Source organism: Oryza brachyantha, chromosome 5, assembly GCF_000231095.2.
Source record: "Oryza brachyantha chromosome 5, ObraRS2, whole genome shotgun sequence".
Lineage (NCBI taxonomy): Eukaryota > Viridiplantae > Streptophyta > Magnoliopsida > Poales > Poaceae > Oryza > Oryza brachyantha.
This window is the reverse complement of record NC_023167.2, coordinates 13,624,813-13,646,938: the sequence shown is the minus strand read 5'-3', so window position 1 is coordinate 13,646,938 and position 22,126 is coordinate 13,624,813. Positions and strand designations below refer to the sequence as shown.

At 47.0% G+C, this 22,126-nt stretch overlaps 5 protein-coding genes across 17 annotated transcripts; 3 read left to right on the top strand and 2 right to left on the bottom strand.

The window, feature by feature from the left end:
• The first annotated feature begins 456 nt into the window (after positions 1–456).
• Positions 457–3,007, top strand: LOC102714183 (phenylalanine ammonia-lyase-like). Its single transcript, XM_040524144.1, has one exon. It carries the CDS (start codon positions 620–622, stop codon positions 2,762–2,764), a length of 2,145 nt encoding a protein of 714 aa, XP_040380078.1. The 5' UTR covers positions 457–619; the 3' UTR covers positions 2,765–3,007.
• A 2,060-nt stretch (positions 3,008–5,067) lies between these two features.
• Positions 5,068–9,377, top strand: LOC107304278 (spliceosome-associated protein 49). 3 transcript variants are annotated; one of them, XM_015837551.2, is made up of 5 exons: positions 5,068–5,354; positions 6,913–7,124; positions 7,319–7,502; positions 8,283–8,364; positions 9,285–9,377. In XM_015837551.2, the coding sequence occupies exons 1-5, from the start codon at positions 5,321–5,323 to the stop codon at positions 9,361–9,363; spliced, it is 591 nt and encodes a 196-aa protein (XP_015693037.1). In that variant the 5' UTR covers positions 5,068–5,320; the 3' UTR covers positions 9,364–9,377. The 3 variants fall into 3 exon arrangements, with proteins under 3 accessions (XP_015693037.1, XP_015693039.1, XP_015693038.1); XM_015837553.2 differs by lacking the exon at positions 9,285–9,377 and adding an exon at positions 8,655–8,726 and having other exon boundaries at positions 5,070–5,354; XM_015837552.2 differs by lacking the exons at positions 8,283–8,364; positions 9,285–9,377 and adding an exon at positions 7,585–8,031 and having other exon boundaries at positions 5,075–5,354.
• Positions 8,638–13,771, top strand: LOC102713905 (probable beta-1,3-galactosyltransferase 8). Of its 9 annotated transcripts, XM_015837542.2 has the most exons (8): positions 9,838–10,044; positions 10,157–10,378; positions 10,466–10,530; positions 10,645–11,093; positions 11,597–11,684; positions 11,809–11,934; positions 12,332–12,613; positions 13,618–13,706. In XM_015837542.2, exons 1-7 carry the CDS (start codon positions 9,856–9,858, stop codon positions 12,606–12,608), a joined length of 1,416 nt encoding a protein of 471 aa, XP_015693028.1. In that variant the 5' UTR covers positions 9,838–9,855; the 3' UTR covers positions 12,609–12,613; positions 13,618–13,706. The 9 variants fall into 9 exon arrangements, with proteins under 9 accessions (XP_015693032.1, XP_015693031.1, XP_015693028.1 ...); XM_015837546.1 differs by lacking the exons at positions 9,838–10,044; positions 13,618–13,706 and adding an exon at positions 8,638–8,725 and having other exon boundaries at positions 12,332–12,787; XM_015837545.1 differs by lacking the exons at positions 9,838–10,044; positions 13,618–13,706 and adding an exon at positions 9,285–9,367 and having other exon boundaries at positions 12,332–12,787.
• Positions 13,772–13,813: 42 nt separating this feature from the next.
• Positions 13,814–18,985, bottom strand: LOC102713631 (TSC22 domain family protein 1-like). Of its 3 annotated transcripts, XR_005811859.1 has the most exons (5): positions 18,523–18,985; positions 18,373–18,427; positions 17,448–17,711; positions 16,335–17,365; positions 13,814–13,899 (listed from the first exon to the last, which is right to left on the bottom strand). XR_005811859.1 is itself a non-coding variant. In XM_015837555.2 (4 exons), the coding sequence occupies exons 3-4, from the start codon at positions 17,662–17,664 to the stop codon at positions 16,500–16,502; spliced, it is 1,083 nt and encodes a 360-aa protein (XP_015693041.2). In that variant the 5' UTR covers positions 17,665–17,711; positions 18,373–18,427; positions 18,523–18,985; the 3' UTR covers positions 16,279–16,499. The 3 variants fall into 3 exon arrangements, 2 of the variants coding, with proteins under 2 accessions (XP_015693041.2, XP_040380016.1); XM_015837555.2 differs by lacking the exon at positions 13,814–13,899 and having other exon boundaries at positions 16,279–17,365; XM_040524082.1 differs by lacking the exons at positions 13,814–13,899; positions 18,373–18,427; positions 18,523–18,985 and adding an exon at positions 17,828–18,360 and having other exon boundaries at positions 16,279–17,365.
• A 1,821-nt stretch (positions 18,986–20,806) lies between these two features.
• LOC102713360 lies at positions 20,807–21,848 on the bottom strand. Its single transcript, XM_040523836.1, has one exon. It carries the CDS (start codon positions 21,612–21,614, stop codon positions 21,090–21,092), a length of 525 nt encoding a protein of 174 aa, XP_040379770.1. The 5' UTR covers positions 21,615–21,848; the 3' UTR covers positions 20,807–21,089.
• Positions 21,849–22,126: the final 278 nt, after the last annotated feature.

Here is a 22,126-nt window from a genome sequence, read left to right as displayed (position 1 = left end):
CCCCGCTGCCACAGTCCACAGACGCCTCCTCCTCCTCCTCCTCCAGTGCTGGTCCACCGCCAGCCTCCGTCCCCCATCGAATGAAGGATAGCAATTTCCAAAAGAAAAAAAAAAAAAGAAAGACGAGCACTTACGAGCTGGTCAGCGAGGACGGCGTCGCGCGCGCGGTCACGCCGTGAGCCCGTGATTTCACCACCAACCCCCAGGCCCCCCAACGCCACCACCAACCCACAGCTCGCGCGACCGGGCTCGCTCTAGGCTCGGCCGCAGCCACGGCACGAAACTTCCACGCCGCTGGCCAATTGGCCTCACACAGCACGCACAAACGCCCGCACGCCGACCCGACTCGCACACACCTCACAGTCTTGCACCAACCACCACCGAGCTAACCCCGGCCTTTCCACCTATTTAAACCCGGCCAACCCCTCCATTTCTCCTCCAAGAAGAGCAGCACAATCCAGTACCACATCAGCTCTTCTTCTTCTCCTCCTCCTCTTTTACAGCAGCACGAGCAGCTAATCAAGAAGCCAGAGCTTCCATTGATCAGTGATCACGCACGCTCTGCTCACACCTTCGTTAGCTTTTGTGTGGTTGTTGCATAAGCTTGTTTGATACTGCAATGGAGTGCGGCAATGGCCACGCTGCGGCGAACGGCGACGGTCTCTGCATGGCGGTGCCACGCGCCGACCCGCTGAACTGGGGGAAGGCGGCGGAGGAGCTGGCGGGGAGCCACCTCGACGAGGTCAAGAGGATGGTGGCGGAGTACCGCCAGCCCGTGGTGAGGATCGAGGGCGCCAGCCTGAGGATCGCGCAGGTCGCGGCGGTGGCCGCCGGCGCCGGCGAGGCCGCCATGGTCGAGCTCGACGAGTCGGCGCGGGAGCGCGTCAAGGCCAGCAGCGACTGGGTGATGAACAGCATGGCGAACGGCACCGACAGCTACGGCGTCACCACCGGCTTCGGCGCCACGTCGCACCGGCGCACCAAGGAGGGCGGCGCGCTCCAGAGGGAGCTCATCAGGTTCCTCAACGCCGGCGCCTTCGGCACCGGCTCCGACGGCCACGTCCTCCCCGCGGAGGCGACGCGCGCCGCCATGCTCGTCAGGATCAACACCCTGCTGCAGGGTTACTCCGGCATCCGGTTCGAGATCCTCGAGGCGGTCGCCAAGCTGCTCAATGCCAACGTCACGCCGTGCCTGCCGCTCCGGGGCACCATCACCGCGTCGGGTGACCTCGTCCCTCTCTCCTACATCGCCGGCCTCGTCACCGGCCGCGAGAACTCCGTCGCGGTGGCCCCCGACGGCAGGAAGGTGAACGCCGCAGAGGCGTTCAAGATCGCCGGCATCCAGGGCGGCTTCTTCGAGCTGCAGCCCAAGGAAGGTCTCGCCATGGTCAATGGAACGGCCGTGGGCTCCGGCCTCGCCTCCACCGTGCTCTTCGAGGCCAACGTTCTCGCCATCCTCGCCGAGGTCCTCTCCGCCGTGTTCTGCGAGGTGATGAACGGCAAGCCGGAGTACACCGACCACCTCACCCACAAGCTGAAGCACCACCCGGGGCAGATCGAGGCGGCCGCCATCATGGAGCACATCTTGGAAGGCAGCTCGTACATGAAGGAGGCGAAGAGGCTCGGCGAGCTAGACCCGCTGATGAAGCCAAAGCAAGACCGGTACGCGCTGCGGACGTCGCCGCAGTGGCTCGGCCCCCAGATCGAGGTGATCCGCGCGGCCACCAAGTCGATCGAGCGCGAGATCAACTCCGTCAACGACAACCCGCTCATCGACGTCTCCCGCGGCAAGGCGCTCCACGGCGGCAACTTCCAGGGCACGCCCATCGGCGTGTCCATGGACAACACCCGCCTCGCCATCGCCGCCATCGGCAAGCTCATGTTCGCGCAGTTCTCCGAGCTGGTGAATGACTTCTACAACAACGGCCTGCCCTCCAACCTCTCCGGCGGCCGCAACCCGAGCTTGGACTACGGCTTCAAGGGCGCCGAGATCGCCATGGCCTCCTACTGCTCCGAGCTGCAGTTCTTGGGCAACCCGGTGACCAACCACGTCCAGAGCGCCGAGCAGCACAACCAGGACGTGAACTCGCTCGGCCTCATCTCCTCCAGGAAGACGGCCGAGGCCATCGACATCCTCAAGCTCATGTCCTCCACCTTCCTCGTCGCGCTCTGCCAGGCGATCGACCTGCGCCACATCGAGGAGAACGTCAAGGCCGCCGTCAAGACCTGCGTCATGACGGTCGCCAAGAAGACGCTGAGCACCAACTCCACCGGCGGCCTCCACGTCGCCCGCTTCTGCGAGAAGGACCTGCTCAAGGAGATCGACCGGGAGGCCGTGTTCGCGTACGCCGATGACCCGTGCAGCGCCAACTACCCGCTGATGAAGAAGCTCCGGAACGTGCTCGTCGAGCGCGCCCTCGCCAACGGCGCGGCCGAGTTCAACGCCGACACCTCCGTCTTCGCCAAGGTCGCGCAGTTCGAGGAGGAGCTCCGCACGGCGCTGCCCAGGGCTGTCGAGGCCGCCCGGGCCGCCGTGGAGAGCGGCACGGCGGCGACGCCCAACAGGATCACTGAGTGCCGCTCGTACCCGCTCTACCGGTTCGTGCGCGAGGAGCTCGGCACCGCCTACCTCACCGGCGAGAAGACACGGTCGCCCGGCGAGGAGCTGAACAAGGTGCTGGTCGCGATCAACCAGGGCAAGCACATCGACCCGCTGCTCGAGTGCCTCGAGGAGTGGAACGGCGCGCCCCTGCCAATCTGCTGAACAGTGGACTGGTCAGAATTCAGTAACAGCTGAATTAGTAAAATTCTGAAGGTTGAAGACGAGGTTTTCATGTGACGAAACATTTCTTTTCTTTTCTTTTACAATTATTTGTTGTTATTGCAAAGAATTCTTTGTACTGTAACCTGCCATGAGCATGCATGCTCAGGCACGGCAGGAAAAAAAAGGAAGTGGTGCTGGTTATAATATTCAGAAATCAGAGTAATACGAATCATTTTTTTTCAAGTGCTTGAATTGAACCAACTTAGATCGGTCTGTGTACACGAACCAAACAAAAGCAGGGAAAAAAAAAGGAAAGACTTCTTAGTTGAATTTAGTTTTTTTCACGATAAAATTTACTTTTCAGTTTTTGCTTTAGATAACAAAAGTTTTATTCATATATTGTTTTTCGTTTGTCAACATGTCATTTTGGTTTTTTTCCACGAAAAAGCCAACCAGTGACCATATGAAACTCTAAACTTAGTGGAATATGGAATATCATGCTTTACTAGCTAAGAGCATCCCTAACAGCTCTTTTATCCAATCATCTATCCTAAAAATAGAGGAAGGAGGATAAAAATAGTGCTCCAACAGAACATCTATTTCATTCTCTATTTTTAGATAACATCTATATTTAGATGTTCTCTCTCCATCATCTAAAACTCAAATGTCCCCACTTTGGCCACTATAAAATATAAAACAAATGCATGGTAGTTACATGTATCAATAAAATATAATAAAATAGAATATAGATGCTCTAATATGGATGATCTGCTGGAGCACACAAATATATAGAGGATGAAACTTTTTTAGATGACCATCCAAACTAAGATATAGATAACCAAATTTAGATAAGCTGTTGGAGATACTCTAACACATATAACTTCCAAGTTTTGATGAGTTTCAGTCCTAGTTTAATGTTGGTTCTTTTTATTATTGGATAGTCTACAACATTTTGACAAATTTATTTCATCATAATCAATCAAAATTTGAGCCACACGATTTACATCAAATGGTTCAAATACATTCACTCTTTCTGTATATAAGCCACCCCATCTACCCTAAGCCTATCCAAACCTAGCCACCAACCCTGTGTGCTGCCACCACCTTCTATGTGTACGACTCAGCCATCCAACTTACGTACGACTCACTTGATCAACGGCCGTAGTGTCATTCACTTGACCCTCTTTGTCTAATCAATGGTTATAATGTTTCAGTTATACGCAGGTAGTATAGCGGATTGCTCCACCCGCTGTCCCCAAGATTAGAGCTGCACTGCCTTTGTCCACTTTCGTTGCCACTCCTCTCCCATCCCCTCGTTGAGCATATTGTGAATTTGTGATGCCCTTCTTTTTCTTGCTTCTAGGTTAAGTTGGCAAACATGAACAACTATACATTAGCAAGAAAAGATTCTTCGACTCCTCCAAGAAAGACAGCCACATTGCAACACTAATTCGATCATGGTGAAGAACCATATAAAGGTTGGCCCAATTTATAATTTTCAGACAAGCTTTTGAATGAATGGCTTCGATCATGTTCTACCCTGAGAGGAGATGCAATCACATTAAAAATGCATGTTTTCATCCGGCATGTATTAAAATAAAAGCTATGTTGTGCTGCTACCAATATTTATTTTGATATAAAAAACTGTTTGCAGACTAATTATATTTATAAATGTAGGTTAATAAAAAAAATCTTCCCAACCAGAAAAAATGATGTTTATGTTGTTATTAGAGATTGGCTGGCAGGGTGAGCTATGCGCACTGCCCACTCTAGTTTAGTACTACCAGTCCCATAATAACTTTATTTTTTAGTTTTTGATACAATGTCTTGACTCTTCGTCTTATTTGAAAAAAATCGATTAGTATTTTTATTGTTATTAGATGATAAAACACGAATAGTACTTTATGCGTGACTAATTTTTTTAATTTTTTAATAAAACTTTTAAATAAGACGAATAGTCAAAGTAATTTGGATATAGAAATCAGAAAATAAAATTATTATGAGACATGGTGCTACTGGAGTAAAAAGGCAAATAAATGATCACACACGGACTTGCCGCATTTGTTTCGTTTACTCGTCGCTTCCGTTTTGGCTACATAGATTCTTATACTTGAAGTCCTCGACGTCAACACCGTCAGCACCCCATCCAACGGACCCGACACGCTGCAGTCTCGTACTCACAGAAACATCCGCCACAAAAGATCACACCACTCCGCACCTCATGCCCCTCCCCTGTTTCACTGACGCCAGGGCCCCACCGCCAGCCTCAGGAGGGCAAAGCCGTCTCGGCGTCGGCTGCAGCAGGCAGTCGTCCGCGAGTCATCCGCCTACAAATAGACAGCACCACGCCGCCGGCGCCGCCGCCGTGCGCCGATTGCCAACGAATTCCTCCGTGCGCTAGCGCCCTCGCCTCCTGCCGTCGTGCGGCCTCGAGGGAGTCGCCGCGCGCGCGGGCGCTCGCTCGCTCCCTTTGCCTTGCAGCTGCCTACGCGTTCTCGCGGCGTCTCGCGGCTGCTGCTCGTGGGAGGTGCCTACCCCTCCTAGATCCGGAGCGCCATGCCGAGGAACCCGGGCTGCACCGTCTTCATAGGTGAGATCTCCCCCCCTTCCCGTCCCGCCTCCGGTCTGAGCCCCGACCCCGAGCCGCCCGGCCCGGGGTGACTCGCTGGCTCACGTGGGCGTTTATCTGTTTCCCCCCAATTCCCTGTGGCTGGTAGCCTGGATAGGAATTGGTGGGGGTCTCGTGGTGAATTTGGCGTATTAGGGTTGTAATTTCGACCCCGTTTGTGGTGCTTGCGCTATGATTGATGGGTTGCTGGTATTGCTGCTGCGTTCCAAAATTGGGAATTTTTTTCTCCATGGCGGCTAAAGATGCTTCCTGTCGATTTCGATTTGATTAGCGGCTGGTTTGCATTGCATGTTAGGCTTCTGTGCTACATGGATAGATGCAGTAGCTATTGCTTTTTGGTACGAATGATTTTAGGCGATTACGCGAATTTTGCAGTGGGATCTGAGAGCAGTAAAGCTGAATGAACTTGCATGTTAGAGGAAGGGTTTTGAGTTACCCTCCATGTCACACATACTAGATTGGTTGATGATATACGTGGTTGAGATGTTATTGAGTAAGATATTGTGTCCCCCGCGTTATGATTTGAATTGTGGATTTATTTTGTATTTTCCCTCGGCAGTTTACCTAGCACGTCAATTGCTTGAGCTTGTATAGGCGCTGATTTCCACAGATTCTTTTGCATTCTCCTAGCACTCAAAATCGAACCCAGAGTTGGAACACCTTTTCTTGTTTATATATTCTTTTGTTAAGTGTTAACCAACAATATAATCTCTACTTGTCCAAATATAATTTCAAGGTCAAAGGAAGTATTGTATTTGTTATACAACTCTTGCTTCTCTTTCCATAAAGACAATTTATTCTGTATACAACTATAAGCGCTTCTGTTTTTGTAACAACATTTTGTATTTTGTATACAACTATATCAACCAATCATCAGCATTATACTCTAGAAATACCATGATCTAACGATTTATATCTTTTTCTTTCTCTCTGATTAATGTGGTAACTTCTAGGCTTCTTGAGTGAAGTAAACTCGGTGGCTTCTTTTTGAGCTATCTTATATTAGAGACTGGAAGTGGCAGTTAGGAATTATGAAGATGGGCATACATATCGTCAATATAAGCATTCAATAGATCATATAGGATATATGATCATAGATTTTTTTAGATATAAAGGTTTAATTCTAACATGGTAATACATCCTAATTAGAGAGGTTCATACGTGGAAAAGTTTTTAATTGTGCCTGTTGTAATCCTTGCATTTAAGTAAGGAATATGAGAAAAATCCTTTGCAAGTCACCCTCCACTAGGTCATGTTTTTTTGGGCATTATATGTATTCTTGGTTGTCAATTTCTTAATTTGGTAGTATAGCTGCTTTATTGTCTTTTCAAGTCTGTGTTTAGCCTCATCTTTATATGATTCTTGTCTGATGCAGATCTGTGGTGTGGCTAACCGTGTTGTTGTTAGTTCACTACTTTTGATATTTCACTATGACTGTTCTTATGGTAGTTTGTTGTTTTTGTCTTGTAGCTACAATAAGTTGTATAATTTTATTAACTCTTCTTATTTTCTTAATTAGGTAACTTGGATGAAAAGGTACCTGAAAGGGTCTTGTATGAGATTCTTATTCAGGTAGGTCGTGTTGTAGACCTACACATACCACGTGACAAGGAAACTAGTCGTTCCAAAGGCTATGCTTTTGCTGAATATGAAACAGAGGAGATTGCCCAGTATGCCGTTAAGCTATTTTCTGGCCTTGTTCATCTTCATAACAGAACACTTAGATTTGCGGTGCGTTTCTTTGTGCCCTCTATTTGTATAACTGGTTTTATTGCAACAGAATCGTGTTGTGTTCTTATAATTTGGTATGTTACTATTATGCACAATGATACCATGCACGAATGGTTGACTCAATTATTTGCTTGGCCTATGGGTTTGACTAGTTGTGAAGTGATTCCGGTTGAGCGTTTTCTTATCTTCTACAGATTTCTGGACAAGACAAGCAATCTTCAAATGATAGTATTCCCGTAACACCTAAATTGAACCCTATACCACCACCAAAGCCTACTCTAATGAGATCTAGTGATACTTCCGCATCACAACATACAGTGGTAAATGGCAGGATTGCTGGTATTTCTCCAAACCATTCTTATAGCGTGCACTCTGAGGGTGAGAGAATTTCCTTATTCCTTTCAAAATATAAACCATTATGTGTTTTTTATTAAATCTTGTCATTTCCCTTTTTGTCCAGCATCAAGTGGGGTATCGAGTAGAGGATTAAGCAATGGTACATATGAGTATAGTAGGCGCGTATTTGGTTCTGTTCTGAATGACGTTAGCCGTCGTACTTCTAGAGAATCAATTCCATACCCGTCCTACTAGCATATTGGGCTCCAGTGAAGAACATGCTATGCTAACAGTTAGCCCTGTGAATCCAATGTTTGTTGTCTCATATCAGTCTGTAATGTCATCTATGTATTCACCATTACTTGTATGTAAATATGTCTTATGGCGCAGCCGGGTAGGCTGATGCTTATATTTTCTGTTGTTCTTCTGTTCTGAACATTGTAGTCAGACTTGTGCCTACTGGTTATCTCCCCTGCCATGTCATAGCGTCTAGTGATAGCATCTTGCCTCCACTAAGGCAGTTGTACCAAGATTTAGTCTAATTGCAGGGATGGTTGGCAATTTGTGTTTTTAATATTTAATCTAGTAATGTTAGTTGTTGCTTTTTTGTTCCAGTGGGACCAACGTTGCTCTTGAGTTCTTGTTGCATTTTGTGCTTGTCGTCAAAGTTGGGTCTGTATTATGTTTGAAATCAGATATAATGTCATTGTTTACTGGTTAAAAAACACAGGAAGACTGCTGGAATTTAATGTTTATTTCTGAATAAGTTTAGTTGTTTTAGATGACTTTTTCACTTGAGCAATATTTATTTGGGAGTCACAGGAATTCGTCATCACTCTGGATCCAGCGTTGGCCACCTCTGGCTCTGGAGTGATCGAGACACTCATTTCCTAGTGCTCCTCTGGTATGCCTACTTACCCATGTTGATGTGAGTGCAAGGATGCTGTTGCTGCTGAATTAATACATTCGTAATATTTATAATGCTCATTAGAGATGGTATATTAGACGTGTTGGAAATATGTTGATGACCCCTTTTATCTCCAACGACAATTCAAGGACATGTTGCCTGTCATGCATCGCTGCTTGTTTGTTGACCTTATGTGTTACTATTAGTCTGAAGAGCTCTAATGCAAGGACCTGTTGTTGCCTGTCATGCATTGCTACTTGTTTGTTGACCTTATGTGTTACTATTAGAGTCTGAAGAGATCTAATGAAGGTGGGTAATTTTGGCATGAAAGCGTGACTTCGAGTTGCACAGATCCAAGGTGAGTTATCCTTCAGCTTATTGAGTTTGTAAGCATCACGGTTTATCTGGACAAGTTCTCTTCATTGACTTTATAGATAAAAATGAGCACTGTAGTCAACAAACTTGACATCGAGGATACAGAAACGATAAGAACGACAAGCCCACTAGGATTCCACTTATTCAAAATGATCTCATAGGATCCTGATCATATAGCCCGATACTACTATAAGGAAAATGATCATACTCTCTCCGTTCTATATTATAAAAATTTCTAGATTTGTCTAAATTTATCTATATATCAATGTACATGTTTGCGTGTGTGTTTAAATTCATTAGCATATATATAAATATAGGTAAGATTATAGTCTTATAATAGAACAGAGGTAATAGTTATGATCCCCAGTATCTTGATTGGGAGTGGCCTAAAATTTGCCCCTTCTCATCATCGTTGACCTTTCTATGTTTCTCTGTACTGGAACTGTTAATGTTCGAGGATTTACTGTTGATGTTCATTGGAATCTGTTTACGCATAAAAAGCTCTGTATTACTCAGTTTGAAATTAAAAGAAAAAACGTCAGGAACATCGAGGTAATTCAGAGGTGGTTCAACCTTTGCTCTGTTGTCGCCTGTCTGCCTTTCCTACAAAGAGCCGTGTGAAAACGTAAGTTGAAAAGCATTGTCACATCTTTTCGCTTATGCTAATAAGTGGCTAACCTAGAACAGAAATTACCAGGGTCCAGTACATATAATTTAGTAAGAGTTGGATAATTTACCCGGGGTCTGAGGATCCCGGGAAACACAACGTAGGTTCACCACTGATGCTAATAATCATGCGACAATTTTAAAGTTTAATACTTAAACTTGAAGTCAATTTTAAGTTTTTTTTCATCATAGGTTTTCCATATGTATATCAAAGTATTACCTATAAGTTATTTATTAATCGTTAATAATCAGTTACGCTGCTTCTAAACATCATCATGGAGACATAATCACTCGAGACGCCAACCACAATGCATGGATTTCTGAAACCGGTCGGATCATCGCCACAGCGATCGGCGAGCATCGACGCTGCGCCACTGCGAAGTCAGGCTTGTTACGCTTGTACGTGCCACAGATCGTCGTCTAGGCCGGGTGGCTCACACTGCCAGCATGAGCTTCCCTCTCCTCACACGAAGCGCCTTGCTAACTGAACCGCCTCGCCGGGGCGCGATAGATAGCCGGCGCCTTCGGCATCGATCCAAGCGCTCCGTCTCACCCACCTTCCCTCTCTGGCTCTCTCCTCCATCGATCTATCCGGTGTTCCATTCCATTTCAGTAGGCAGCTCGCTCGCTCGAAACGTACGTTCACGGCAATGATGGTCTGTATATGCATTTGTATACGTGTGGTTTATTTTTGATGTCGGTTTGGTGGGCGTGGTTGGTAATGTCGATCGGTTGGGGTTCATTTCAGGCACTGACGGAGCGGCAGCCGCAGTCGGAGAAGAAGGCGGCGAGGGCGAGGCCGATGTCGGCCAAGGCCGTCGTCGTGCTGTGCGCCACGAGCTTCTTCGTGGGGATGCTGCTCAGCGGCCGGATGACGCTGCTGGTGCCGCCGACGGGCGGCGACGGCGAGGTGTCCTCCGGCCATGGCTCCAGGCTCTCCCTCTTCTCCGACGACTGCGAGCACCGGCGCGTGAGTACACGCAAGCGCATTAATTAACTCTAACCATAGTATTTGTTGCTGAATTATGCTGCGTTTAATTTCCTGGGGGAGATGCAGAAACTGGACGAGGGCAACCCGAACGATATCATGAACGAGGTGTCAAGAACTCACCAGGCAATTCAGTAAGTCATCCGGAAATGCAGAACGATCAAATCATCAGAACTTACAAACTGGATCTCCAATTCTGCATGCTACGTACGAACTGAATAACTGTGACGAAATTATAAATTTCGTAGGTCGTTGGACAAGTCGGTGTCGTCGCTGGAGATGGAGCTGGCGGTGGAGCGCGCGAAGCAGAACGGCGGGCTGGGCGCGGCGGTGCCGTCCAAGGGGCGCCTCCCCAAGGCGCTGGTGGTGGTCGGGATCAACACGGCGTTCAGCAGCAAGAAGCGGCGCGACTCGCTGCGCGACACGTGGGTCCCGAGGGGCGACGGGCTGCGCCGGCTGGAGGAGGAGAAGGGCGTCGTGGTGCGGTTCGTCATCGGCCACAGCGCCACCCCCGGCGGCGCCCTGGACCGCGCCATCGACGTGGAGGACGCCGAGACCCGGGACTTCATGCGGCTCGACCACGTCGAGGGCTACCACGAGCTCTCCTCCAAGACCCGGACCTACTTCACCGCCGCCGTCGCCACCTGGGACGCCGACTTCTACGTCAAGGTCGACGACGACGTCCACGTCAACCTAGGTACCTATACACTCCATTGTACTCCACTTCACTTCGTCCAGTTAACAAACCCAATTATTATACTACCTGCCGGTCGTTTCGCTTTTGCTTATGTTTATAAATCAGAATTTGAATTTTTAATTTTAAATTTAGAGTAGATTTGTTATTTGTCAATCGCTTGAAAGCTTTTAATCTATTAATCAATTTCTATTGGATTTGCTTGAAGATATATACTTGTGCCCACGTTCTAATTTATTTAGTTTTGTTTGTTACAGTTTGATTTCAATCCAACGTCTTAGAAAATCGATAGATGGACTTAGTTTTTTCAAACGATTATGGCTCTAATTTAGAGTAGATTTTATGATCTTGTTCATTGTAATTTATGTTCTTCTTGACTTTTAAATCCCTAAGAACACGTAGATAAAAATTTTATTTATAAATTATTTTTTATTTATAAATATACCGTTATCACCCTCTACTACTTCGATCTGGTGCATGGGAATATGGGATACAATGAAATGCAGGGATGCTGGCGAGCAGGCTGGCCAGGTACAGGACGAGGCCGAGGGTATACGTGGGCTGCATGAAGTCCGGCCCGGTTCTGTCACAGAAGTAGGCATACTGCGAACACACCCCCGTTTGCATTTCGTGTACGTTCGTTCTCACGCAGGTGAGGTGAACACGTACTAACACGTACCAAAATCGTGTGGACGATGGTGTGCTGCGTGCGTGGCAGGGGGGTGAAGTACCACGAGCCGGAGTACTGGAAGTTCGGCGACGAGGGGAACCGGTACTTCCGGCACGCCACCGGCCAGATCTACGCCATCTCCAAGGACCTCGCCTCGTACATCTCCATCAACCAGTAAGCACGCATGCACATATATGAATGGTACACGGCAGTGAATTTTAAACTCTCGAGAGGATACCTCATGGTATATTGCATGTTATTTAAATATGTATAAAAAATTTAAAAAATTATGAAAATAGATTAATATGAGATATATCACTTCACAAACATACAAAATCAAATATGACTTTTACGATAAGTATACTCATAATTATTTTTTTTATGGATGGTAGAAGTTATATTTAAATTTGTATGTCTATGAAGTGATATATCTCGTATTAATCTATCTTTATAATTTTCTAAAAATATTTTATAACTATTTAGATGATATGTTGTCGATGATACACGTGTATGGATGTCGAGATCGAGCGGTGGAAATAACTAATGGTGGGGAGGAATTGGTGCAAGCTAGGCCGATACTGCACCGGTTCGCGAACGAGGACGTGTCGCTGGGGGCGTGGATGATCGGGCTGGAGGTGGAGCACGTCGACGACCGGAGCCTGTGCTGCGCGACGCCGCCGGACTGCGAGTGGAAGAAGCAGGCCGGGAACGTGTGCGCGGCGTCCTTCGACTGGTCCTGCAGCGGCATCTGCAAGTCCGTCGACCGGATGAGGGCCATCCACAGCGCCTGCGGCGAGGGCGACGCCGCCGTCTCGACCTTCTCCGCCGCCGCCGCCGCCGCCGCATGATATTCGTAGGTCTCATTATCACATCGCTCGCTTCGCTGCGGCTGCAGAGCTAGACCACAACGCAGGCCACAGCTCTATAGCACGCTATATATTTTACGGGGGTTGCCTCCACAGTTTATCCTTGTGTTTATGTGGATCTCATAATTGAAAATGGACTAATCATTCGTTGGATCTTGAAACCATGGAGAGATGTCAGGTACTCAGATGTGGTATGTATCTGCTCGGTAGGCAAGATATGATGATGCTCGATTGGCAACAGCGCGGCACATGGTAGTACTTGCAGAGGTCGCGATCTTTGGGCTACATGCCACCTATCTAGCTTAACTGATTTAGGTGGGGAAAGCTGTCCCCTTCGATGAATTATCTGAAAAAAAAATCTAGCTAAAGCTACGTTTAGTTTCTAAAAATTTTCAAGAGAATGTCACATCGATACGTACGATTATTAGATTTCACCTAGAAAACCACCGTGAGACGAATCTTTTGAGTCTAATTAATCCATCATTAGCATATATTGGTTACTGTAGCACTTATGGCTAATTCTATACTAATTAGGCTCAAAAGATTTATCTCAAGATTTTTCCATAACTGTGTAATTAGTTTTAATATTCATGTATATTTAATGCATTATTTAGATGTCTAAAGATTCGATGTGAGGTTTTTAGAAAAAGTTTTTGGGCCTAAGCTGCAAATGAATAAATGGACTGCCAATGGCAGAGCGAAAATTTAGACGAGGTGAGCCTAGCTAATACAATGTTACCTAGGTTAATTATCTAATTAACTAAATATTTATGTAAAAAAAAAAGGTTGGGAGGGGGCAGGCCACTGGCTGTCCCCTTTTTCTCCACCACTGGATTGTGCCAGAGGAGTATATGGTTTTTTTTGAAAGTATATGGTTTGGATTTGATGCAGGGAAACGTCCCTTTTTTTTTCAGTTAGTGATATGCATACGGAAAATTAGTCAGAGCTAGCCTGACTGAACTAACTTATCTTCTCATCTCATCGTTTTCAGGCTTGACACACCCGTCGTAATCTTGGCCACGATCGAGATAACGTGCTGCATATGGATTCTATGGTTTGGTATTTACGCATGCCCCTTGTTTGATCAACTTGGAAACATGTCTTCTGTCGTCATTGATATGCAAATGAAATAACAGTGAATGGGTCCTCTCATGTTCGGGCCTAGAGATGCATCTGGTATTCTTGTAGGAGAAAGTAGCGCTCACCATTGCCGCCAGACGCCCAGGCGACGTTAGTCGTTAGTTGAACTAGCATGACTGCGCATGGTTAGGCCCTGCAGAAGTAAGTGCAAAATGTATGAGCAAGGTTTTGGGTAATTTGCTGAACAAATGTAATAGCCTAGGCTGTGTTTTCGGACTGACGAAAGATAAAATATTATTTAAATTTTTTAATAACTAATAGTATAAACAGTAAAATTACTGGAGAAATTGAATTTCTATATAGAAATTTTTTGCCGCGTAAAAGCCGAGGAATAACCTGCTCCAAAAGAGCGCAACCAATAGTAGTAATTTCTAAGTTACCAAACCAGCACCACCCAATATTACAATGTGTCTCGTTCGATGGATGACAGTAATAATCTACTCCATCAGTTATAAAATGCCAGTATTTCTAGCATTTAAATATTGATCCAAAATATAAATATTTTTAATATTTAAATCTTACATCAAAATATAAATATTTGTAACACGGTTCACAGTATACTACTAGTCTCATCAATCATTTTTTATTTAAAATTCCTTCAATTTTACCCAATCTACCCTCTTATTCATCCATTCATCATTTATTAAGGGGTATTATAATATTATTTTTTAACTTTAATCTCTACTAACTAACATATAGAAATGTTTATAGTTTGGGAGGGAGATGGAGCACCTCAAAAGAGCTTTCGAAAACGGTTGGTATGTGCGTCCGTTATTATAGATACGCCTACATTAGTCTTTAACAAATGCATAAATTTTGTTACTAATGATTGGTAGGCCGTCTTGTTTTAATGACCGTATAATCAGTGATTTTAATGGCTCAATAGATTTGCTCTCTAGTATTTGACGGCGAGAGGATATTTACAGACTTTATAACAGGGAGGGTGATCGTTTGCATTTTAGGTTTTTTATATATGTGTTTAAGCCAAGGTTAAAAAAATAAAATACAATAAAAAAGCCTAAAAATCAAGTTCAAATTTAATGTTAAAATACAAATTTTGGTAAATAGACATAAACAAAAATAAAAACACGATGATGACTGACCCGCACTCACTCGGTCCCATAAAAACAAACCTAGGATGAGATGTGACTTTTTCTAAAGACAAAGAATCTAAACAGATCTAAAGAGAAAGAATCTAAATCGTGTTGACGAATTTTTAAGCCTAATTAGGACGTGATTAGTTATAAGTACTACGGTACCCAACATATACCAATAACGAATTAATTAGACTCAAAAGATTCGTCTTACGGTTTTCAGGCGAAATCTAAATTTTGTTTTGTAATTAGAGTATGTTTATCAAAAAGTTGATTTGATGTTGTTGCAAAAACATTTTGCAAACTGGCCTAGCTTGCCTTCCGTGTGAGACGAAGGGAGTAGGTTCGTAGTAGAGTGGATAGGTATGTCATGTCAGTCAGGTACCTAAGGGGTTGTTTGGATGAGGTTAAAGTTTTTAGCCCCATGTCACATCGAATATTTAGACACTAATTTAAAGTATTAAATATAGACTATTAATAAAATCTATCTATAATTTTTGACTAGTTCGCGAGACGAATCTAATGAGCCTAATTAATCTATGATTAGCCTACATGATGCTTCAGTAAACATTTGCTAATTATAGATTAATTAGGCTTAAAAAATTCGTCTAGCGAATTAGCTCTCATTTATGAAATTAGTTTTTTTATTAGTCTATATTTAATACTTTAAATTAATATCCAAACATTCGATGTGACTAGGGACAAAAATAAGTCCATAGAAACAAACACCCCTAAGACAATTGGGGTGATTGTTTGATATATTTGCAAAACGAGAAATAATTTATAAATAAAAATTATATATATATATATTATATATATAACAATTTAAAAATTAATACTGGAGAAATAAACTTCGGTTAAAAAAACAGCAAATCAACCCCGGATATAAGGTTAAAAATTTAAATTTAAATTATGAGACTTAAGCCTAATTCTGCCATGATTTGATAATATGGTGCTATATTAAATATTTACTATGACAGATTAATTAAGGTTAATATATTCATCTTGTAAGAATCCATAATTTATTTTTTTATTAGACTACATATAATCCTTCAAATACTGTCCATATTCCGTATATCCGATGTAACCACCGGATTTAAAAGTTTTCAGAACTAAGGGCCTAAATTCAGGGCATTTAACTTTTTTTGTCACTTTTAAAAATGACACATAACATATTTACCACCCGCTAAAAATGATACATAACATATTTACCACCCACTGTCTATGACACGTGAAGTCTATAACATGTAAGCCCAGTGATAAATATATTAGGGTTATTTATAAGAGTGGCAAAAAATTAATTATTCCCCTAAATTATATCTTTCGTTAATTGTAATCAATAGTCCGTATTCCGATTGACTGTATGCCGTCGTCCACAGCATTGCACCTCACCCTGTAGCTGCAGCTGATAATTGGGATTTGGGAGAAAAAGAACGTTTTAATTTCCTCGATAATAGTTCTAAAACAAACCGACCTGTTCTCAGCAGCAAAAAGAGATTACTCCGACGCCGGCGTGCATCCCTGGTCCAATCCATCCATCTATTTTACATCTCAAACCCCTCAAATTGCTCGTGCCGCTCACTGCAAAACTCCACGAGCTCCGGTGTACGCCACGGGCCGCCGCCGGGCGGCCAAGGACTCAGTCCCATATCGTCGTCGCCTTCTTCGGCGTGAGCATGTCGCTGTACGGCGGCCCGCCGCCGCCGCGCGAGACCGGCCGGCCGGACCGGACTGCCACCGGCATCATCGGCGGCGGCGCCGCCGCCGGGGCCGCGTAGTTGCTGCCTCGCACGTAGACACGCGTGTCGTACCTCCCGGCCACGCCGGCGTGGTGCGGGACGTGCACGGGCGCCGGCGCGTACTGGTGGTGCGGGTGGTAGTAGCTGTGCAAGCTTCCCTGCGAGACGACGTGACCGGCGCCGGCGCGCCCGGGCGAGCTGCTCGTGTATCCCGCCAACCCGCCGCCGCCGTCCGCGGCGTGCTGGTGGAAGTGCTGCGGCGCTGCGTCCAGGCCGCCGAGATTCGGCGTGCTCCGGACGCGTTGCATCCCAAGGCCGAACACGGCGTGGTCAGAACCCACGGCGTCGGCGCGCGGCGAGTTGCCCGCTGACACGGCGCCGTGCGCGTGCGCAGAGTACGACGGGCTCCCGCTGGGCGTGGCGGGCATGGTGGCGACGTAGCGCTCCGGCTGGAACTGGTGGAGGTGGTGCGGGTGGTGGAGGTGCGGGTGGTGTGGCGCCGGCGCGTAGCTGGTGTGGCGGGAGGACGAGACGGTGGCGGCGGCCGACGAGACGGCCGGTGGGTGGGAGGCGAAGATGTAGACACGGAAGCGCGGCGACGCGGACGGCGACCGCTTCTCCTCGAGGCGGTCGTACTCGTCGAGCATGTGCACCAGGTCATCGTCGCAGGTGACGGAGACGAGCACGTCGAGGTCCTCGGAGAGGAGCTGGTACTTGATGGCCGCCACCTCCGTCTTGAACATCTCCTCCACCTTCTTCTTCAAATCTGCACAGGGAACAAAGATTCTGCTTTTAGCGTGACGAGACGCGGCCGCCGCTTCGACAAGACAAGGATGACGAACACGCACCGGAGAAGGGGATCGAGCGGGGCACGGCGAGGACGCGGGTCTCGCCGCCGATGTACTTGAGAGTGCCGTCGGACCGGCGGGGCATGATGCGGCCGCCGAAGCTGCAGAGTATCTTGATGCGGCTGCCGCCGCCGCTGCAGATGCTGGTCGGCGAAAGATGCACGTCTTCGTCGGTCGTCGCGCCCTCCGACTCCGACGTCGCCGGCCGCACAGCCATAGTCGGAGAGCACGCAGGGAGCTCAAATTCTGCTTCTTTTTTTGGACCTGCGCAGAAAAAATGATCAATGCAAACAGAACAAAGTTCAGTAACCTCCTACCACGAATCATCCATGAAAGAATCCCCAAGGCAACGCGTTCCCACATCACACACCACAGATTACCGTCAAAACTCAAAAAGAATGGAGTACTACAAAATTCGATTCCTTTCCGCGTCGTTGACTCCAAACAATCCGCATCGAATTTGCAATTAAACACACGGCCAAATAGCGGGCACGATATGAACCCATTTCCCGGGAGCAAGCTGGCCGTATGAGACAAGATTACCACGAGAATGGTCAAAGAAGCAATCTCATAGGAAAAAGAGATTCCGAAAGCAACACCTCATAGTACTTTTCCCATCAACCGTGCAGACAGACACGAACATGCCACACGAATTGTGAAGGGATTATTTTTTTTCGGAGGGGAGGGGGGGGGGGCGCTGGCAGAGCAATCAATCACGGCCATGGAGCTAGCGACAGCACACGAGATGCCAGCCTTGCAAGTTATGGCCTTTCTCGTATCTTATCGCCACTGCATTATCCTTCTCTTTTCGAGACCACGAAAAGAGCACGAAAATGGAAAAGGAAAAACAAGGAGAGGTCTTTCTGCGTGTTTCTCTGCAGCGATGAATCGAATCGAAATTCAGATCGGGGCGATTCCCCAGTACCTTTCCTCAGATGGGACTCAGTAATCCACCGTGCCGACGACGAACTGCAGATTTTCTGAAACCAAAACCGCAACAAAAACAACTCAGAATCAAGAACGCCTGGTTGGGCGAGATCGACCCAAAACAAAGAAGAAACCGAGTCGAACTCACCAGAACGAACGATCCACACAAGAACGGCGGAGGAAGAAAACCGCCTAGATCTTTGGCTTTTGCTCCCCAAAAATAAGGCTCGATTTGATGCAACCAAACCAATCAATCCCCCCCTTGTCGTCGTCGTCGGAGGAGGAGGAGGAGCAAGGGATTTGGGGATTGGATGGCGGCGGCTGGCTGGATTTAGACCGGGGCCCTGGATTTTGGGGGTGGGGTAGAGAGAGAGCGGGCTATTCTCGGTGCGGCGCTGCGTTCTCCTCCGTTTGGGAGGAGGAGGAGGCGCTGGGCTAATCTCTTCCGTTCCGCCGCCCCACTTCTCCGCGGCCCCCCGCCCGCCTGCGCCGTGTGCCCCTGCCCCGGCCGGCGGTTCATATACGAGAAAAGCGAGTGGATATTCCACGCATCGCTCGGTTGCGTCGCGTACCTGACCGCGCGCTTCGTCGCGGATCGGTTCGGTGAACGGGCGGGCACTCGCGACGCGAGGGACGTGTGCTTGCGTCCGTCTACTTTACTACCGGTACGAGCCGTTTGCGTTTGCGTTTGGGCCGGTTCGGGGAGACGGGGACAGGTGCAGCCGTGCGGGGTGCGCGGTTGCCGATTCGGTCCCGAGGGCGCGTAACGTGTTTTGGCGTGTGTTTTTGTGCGTGCGCGCGCGCGCGCGTTTGTGTGGTGGTCGGCGGCGGACGGTGGATCCGCCTCCTCTGCGGGACTGCGATAGGGCCAGTAGTGTTCGGTCGCGATCTTCCTCTATCCCTAGTACGTTCAAAATGTAAACGTTTTAATTATTTAGTACTTCCTTCCAACATTTTTATTTGAGGTTGGCTAATTCATTCAAACATTTGCACATAGACCATGTTTGGCACCCATGCTTAGATAACTAAAGCCACTCGTTTTCGCGTGCACATTTTTTGAATTACTAAACATTGTATTTTTTGCGAAAATTTTATATAGAAAAGTAGTTTTAAAAATCACATTAATCTATTTTATATTTTTTTCACAATTAATAATTAATTAATCATATATTAATCTATTACTATGTTTTCGCGCGGGATAACTAACCACCCCCATACTGCCGAATGCGGCCATAGAGAAGTAATAACTAAGTTTAGAAAGAAAAGATCGTAAAGTTCGGTAACAATCGAGAAATAGATAAGGATGGGATAGTTGAGAGGTAAGGTAAAAATAGTTTTGATTGAGAACTGATTTATGAGATAAGGGGTATTGTTAATAGGGTTAGAAAAGATTGTATTTTGATATATGTGATTTTAATTTTAAAAATACCTATATTTTGTAGCGGAATAAAGACGTGTTTTAAGAACACAGTACAGCGTCGACGGCTCGCAACGCACGCACACTCTCACTTGAGAACGCACGCACGCAAATCCTACCCCTATGAGCACCTCCGAAGACCGTCGGCAAACTCCAAAATAACGAAGTCACCACAGACACCTCGCTAACGACGTACGTGTCTCCCACTGAAAACACAAAGAACGTTAGAATCCTAAAAAATTTGCTCCAACAAAAAACCGAACTCAGGACCTCAAATGCTACTAAGGCTATGGACCCGTTCGCTACCGTACGGGGAAGTCACCACCGGTGAACTTATCAACCGCCATTGTCTCACAGGGCAAGGGCTGCTCCGCTGATGCTGCTGACCGGTCGCCACTCGCTAGTCAAGGACCTGCTCTCGCTGGTCTGACCGAGCATAGTGCGCAGGCAGATGTGGGCCGAGCGTTTAGGTCCAAGTACCATAATTTCGGTGTGAGATGGGCCTTGGTATTCAGCCCAATGGGCCGGATTCCAAACTTGGACGAGCCAGCCAACAGAAGGGGCCGACAGGCGAGGCGACAGCGGGTGGCGCCCCCGGCCCGACGGATGGAGGAGAAAATGACGCACGGCACGAACACCCACGACTCGGTGATTAGATTTAGAAAATTTTTTAGGAGAAGTGTTACCTTAAATGTTTGACCGGATGTCGGAAGGAGTTTTTGATATGAATGAAAAACGAATTTTACGGTTAACCTAGAAACCGTGAGATAAATTTTTTGAGCCTAATTAATCCGTCATTAATACATGTTGGTTACTGTATCATTTATGACTAATCATGGACTAATTAGGCTTAAAAAATTCGTCTTAAGATTTTTACATAACTATGCAATTAGTTTTTTGGTTCATCTATATTTAATGCTTTATTTAGTTGTCCAAAAATTCGACAGAATGTTTTTTTAAAAAAAATTAGGAACTAAACAATTCCTGACTCCGGCCGTCCTGCGATCGATGGCATCACGCAGACATCCCCGGCCACCCATCCACACCACCGCGCGCATCACGGCAGAGCCCCACATGTCGCCCCGTCCCATGTCTCGTCAAGATCTCACTAAACCCACATGCATGGGTCATCATCACAATCTGGTTTTAACTTGCTCGATTTGTTCGTCGCGATTAGTTCGACGAACCCAAAAACGAAGATGGTTCATGATACCATTACAAACGTTACGTAAACACGGCGGTAATATCAGCAAGATTGCAGATTGATAACACGCACACGCGCACAGAGTCGCAGTTGATTACAGCCGGAGAAGCTTCTTGCAGGCCTTCAGGATTTTGCCGCCGGTCTTCTTCTTCAGCGCCGGTGTAGCCGTAGCCGTCGCAGTCTTCGTCTTGGCCGGCGCAGACGACTCCTTCTCGTCGACGGCTTCAGCTAGCTGCTCTTTCTTGTTCTTCTCGTCTTCCTCTCCGGCGCCGGCGGCGGTGGCATCGTCGCCGTCGCCGTCCATGTCGTGGATCCTCCAGTAGTACCCGTCGCCCCTGCCGTGCCCTGCCGGGTGCCTCCGCAGGGAGAAGGCCCTCCTCACCGCGCCAGGCAGGCCGCCGGCGGCAGACGCCCTGGCGACCCTCTCGCCGCCGGGCCTGGAGGTGGAGGAGGAGGAGATCCTGTGGGAGCCGGTGGAGAACGTCCTGGCCAGGGTCACCGCCCCGATGGCCAGCCCTTCCCACGGGTTGGTCTCCTTGGTGTTGGTCAGCTCCAGCGATCGCCTCGCCCTGGCGGCCATTGGAGGAGACGAGCAGGCGAGGTTGGAGTAGCCATGCATCTTGAAAAAAAATAATGGCTGGAGATCTGGGGTTCTTGAGCTTTAGGTCCGGGGAGCTGTTTCGATTTGTAGGTTCGCAAATGGAGCAGCTTGTGAAGGCCACCAAGCAAGCAAGCGATTAGTAGGACGGAATCAATAAATCATGGACAATTGAGTAGGTGAACCCTGTGGAAGCATCCAAGATTTCGACAGAAGAAAAAAAATAAAAGGTATTCACCTCTTGTCACCCGTTGAAATGTAAAAAGTATGCATCTAAATCTAATGCACTGTAATTTATGCTAACTTATACATACCCAAGAAATCTTGGTGAAATTTTTTTTCCTGTTAATTCGGTTGTGATGGTTAAAACGAGAAGGTGATGAGTGGCTGGCTGGCCGGTGCAAGGGGTTAACTCCGGGCGGGTTAAACAGGAGCAGGGGTGTCAGGTTTTCAGTTTATATAAAATTGTGGATTAGTGTAGAGAGTTGTCTGTTGGAAGAGATGGAAACGGATGGTCGGCCTATTTTGGTAGT

Excerpts from the sequence above, each read along its gene's own strand:
- LOC102714183 (XM_040524144.1), top strand. The coding sequence starts at position 620 with ATGGAGTGCGGCAATGGCCACGCTGCGGCGAACGGCGACGGTCTCTGC.
- LOC107304278 (XM_015837551.2), top strand. The coding sequence starts at position 5,321 with ATGCCGAGGAACCCGGGCTGCACCGTCTTCATAG. Across the intron at positions 5,355-6,912 it reads GGGCTGCACCGTCTTCATAG|GTAACTTGGATGAAAAGGTA; the intron begins GTGAGATCTCCC and ends TTTCTTAATTAG. Across the intron at positions 8,365-9,284 it reads CATTTCCTAGTGCTCCTCTG|GAACATCGAGGTAATTCAGA; the intron begins GTATGCCTACTT and ends AAAAAACGTCAG.
- LOC102713905 (XM_015837542.2), top strand. The coding sequence starts at position 9,856 with ATGAGCTTCCCTCTCCTCACACGAAGCGCCTTGCTAACTGAACCGCCT. Across the intron at positions 10,045-10,156 it reads GCAGCTCGCTCGCTCGAAAC|GCACTGACGGAGCGGCAGCC; the intron begins GTACGTTCACGG and ends GGTTCATTTCAG. Across the intron at positions 11,094-11,596 it reads CGACGTCCACGTCAACCTAG|GGATGCTGGCGAGCAGGCTG; the intron begins GTACCTATACAC and ends AATGAAATGCAG.
- LOC102713631 (XM_015837555.2), bottom strand. The coding sequence starts at position 17,664 with ATGGCTGTGCGGCCGGCGACGTCGGAGTCGGAGGGCGCGACGACCGAC. Across the intron at positions 17,366-17,447 it reads CCGCTCGATCCCCTTCTCCG|ATTTGAAGAAGAAGGTGGAG; the intron begins GTGCGTGTTCGT and ends TTCCCTGTGCAG.
- LOC102713360 (XM_040523836.1), bottom strand. The coding sequence starts at position 21,614 with ATGCATGGCTACTCCAACCTCGCCTGCTCGTCTCCTCCAATGGCCGCC.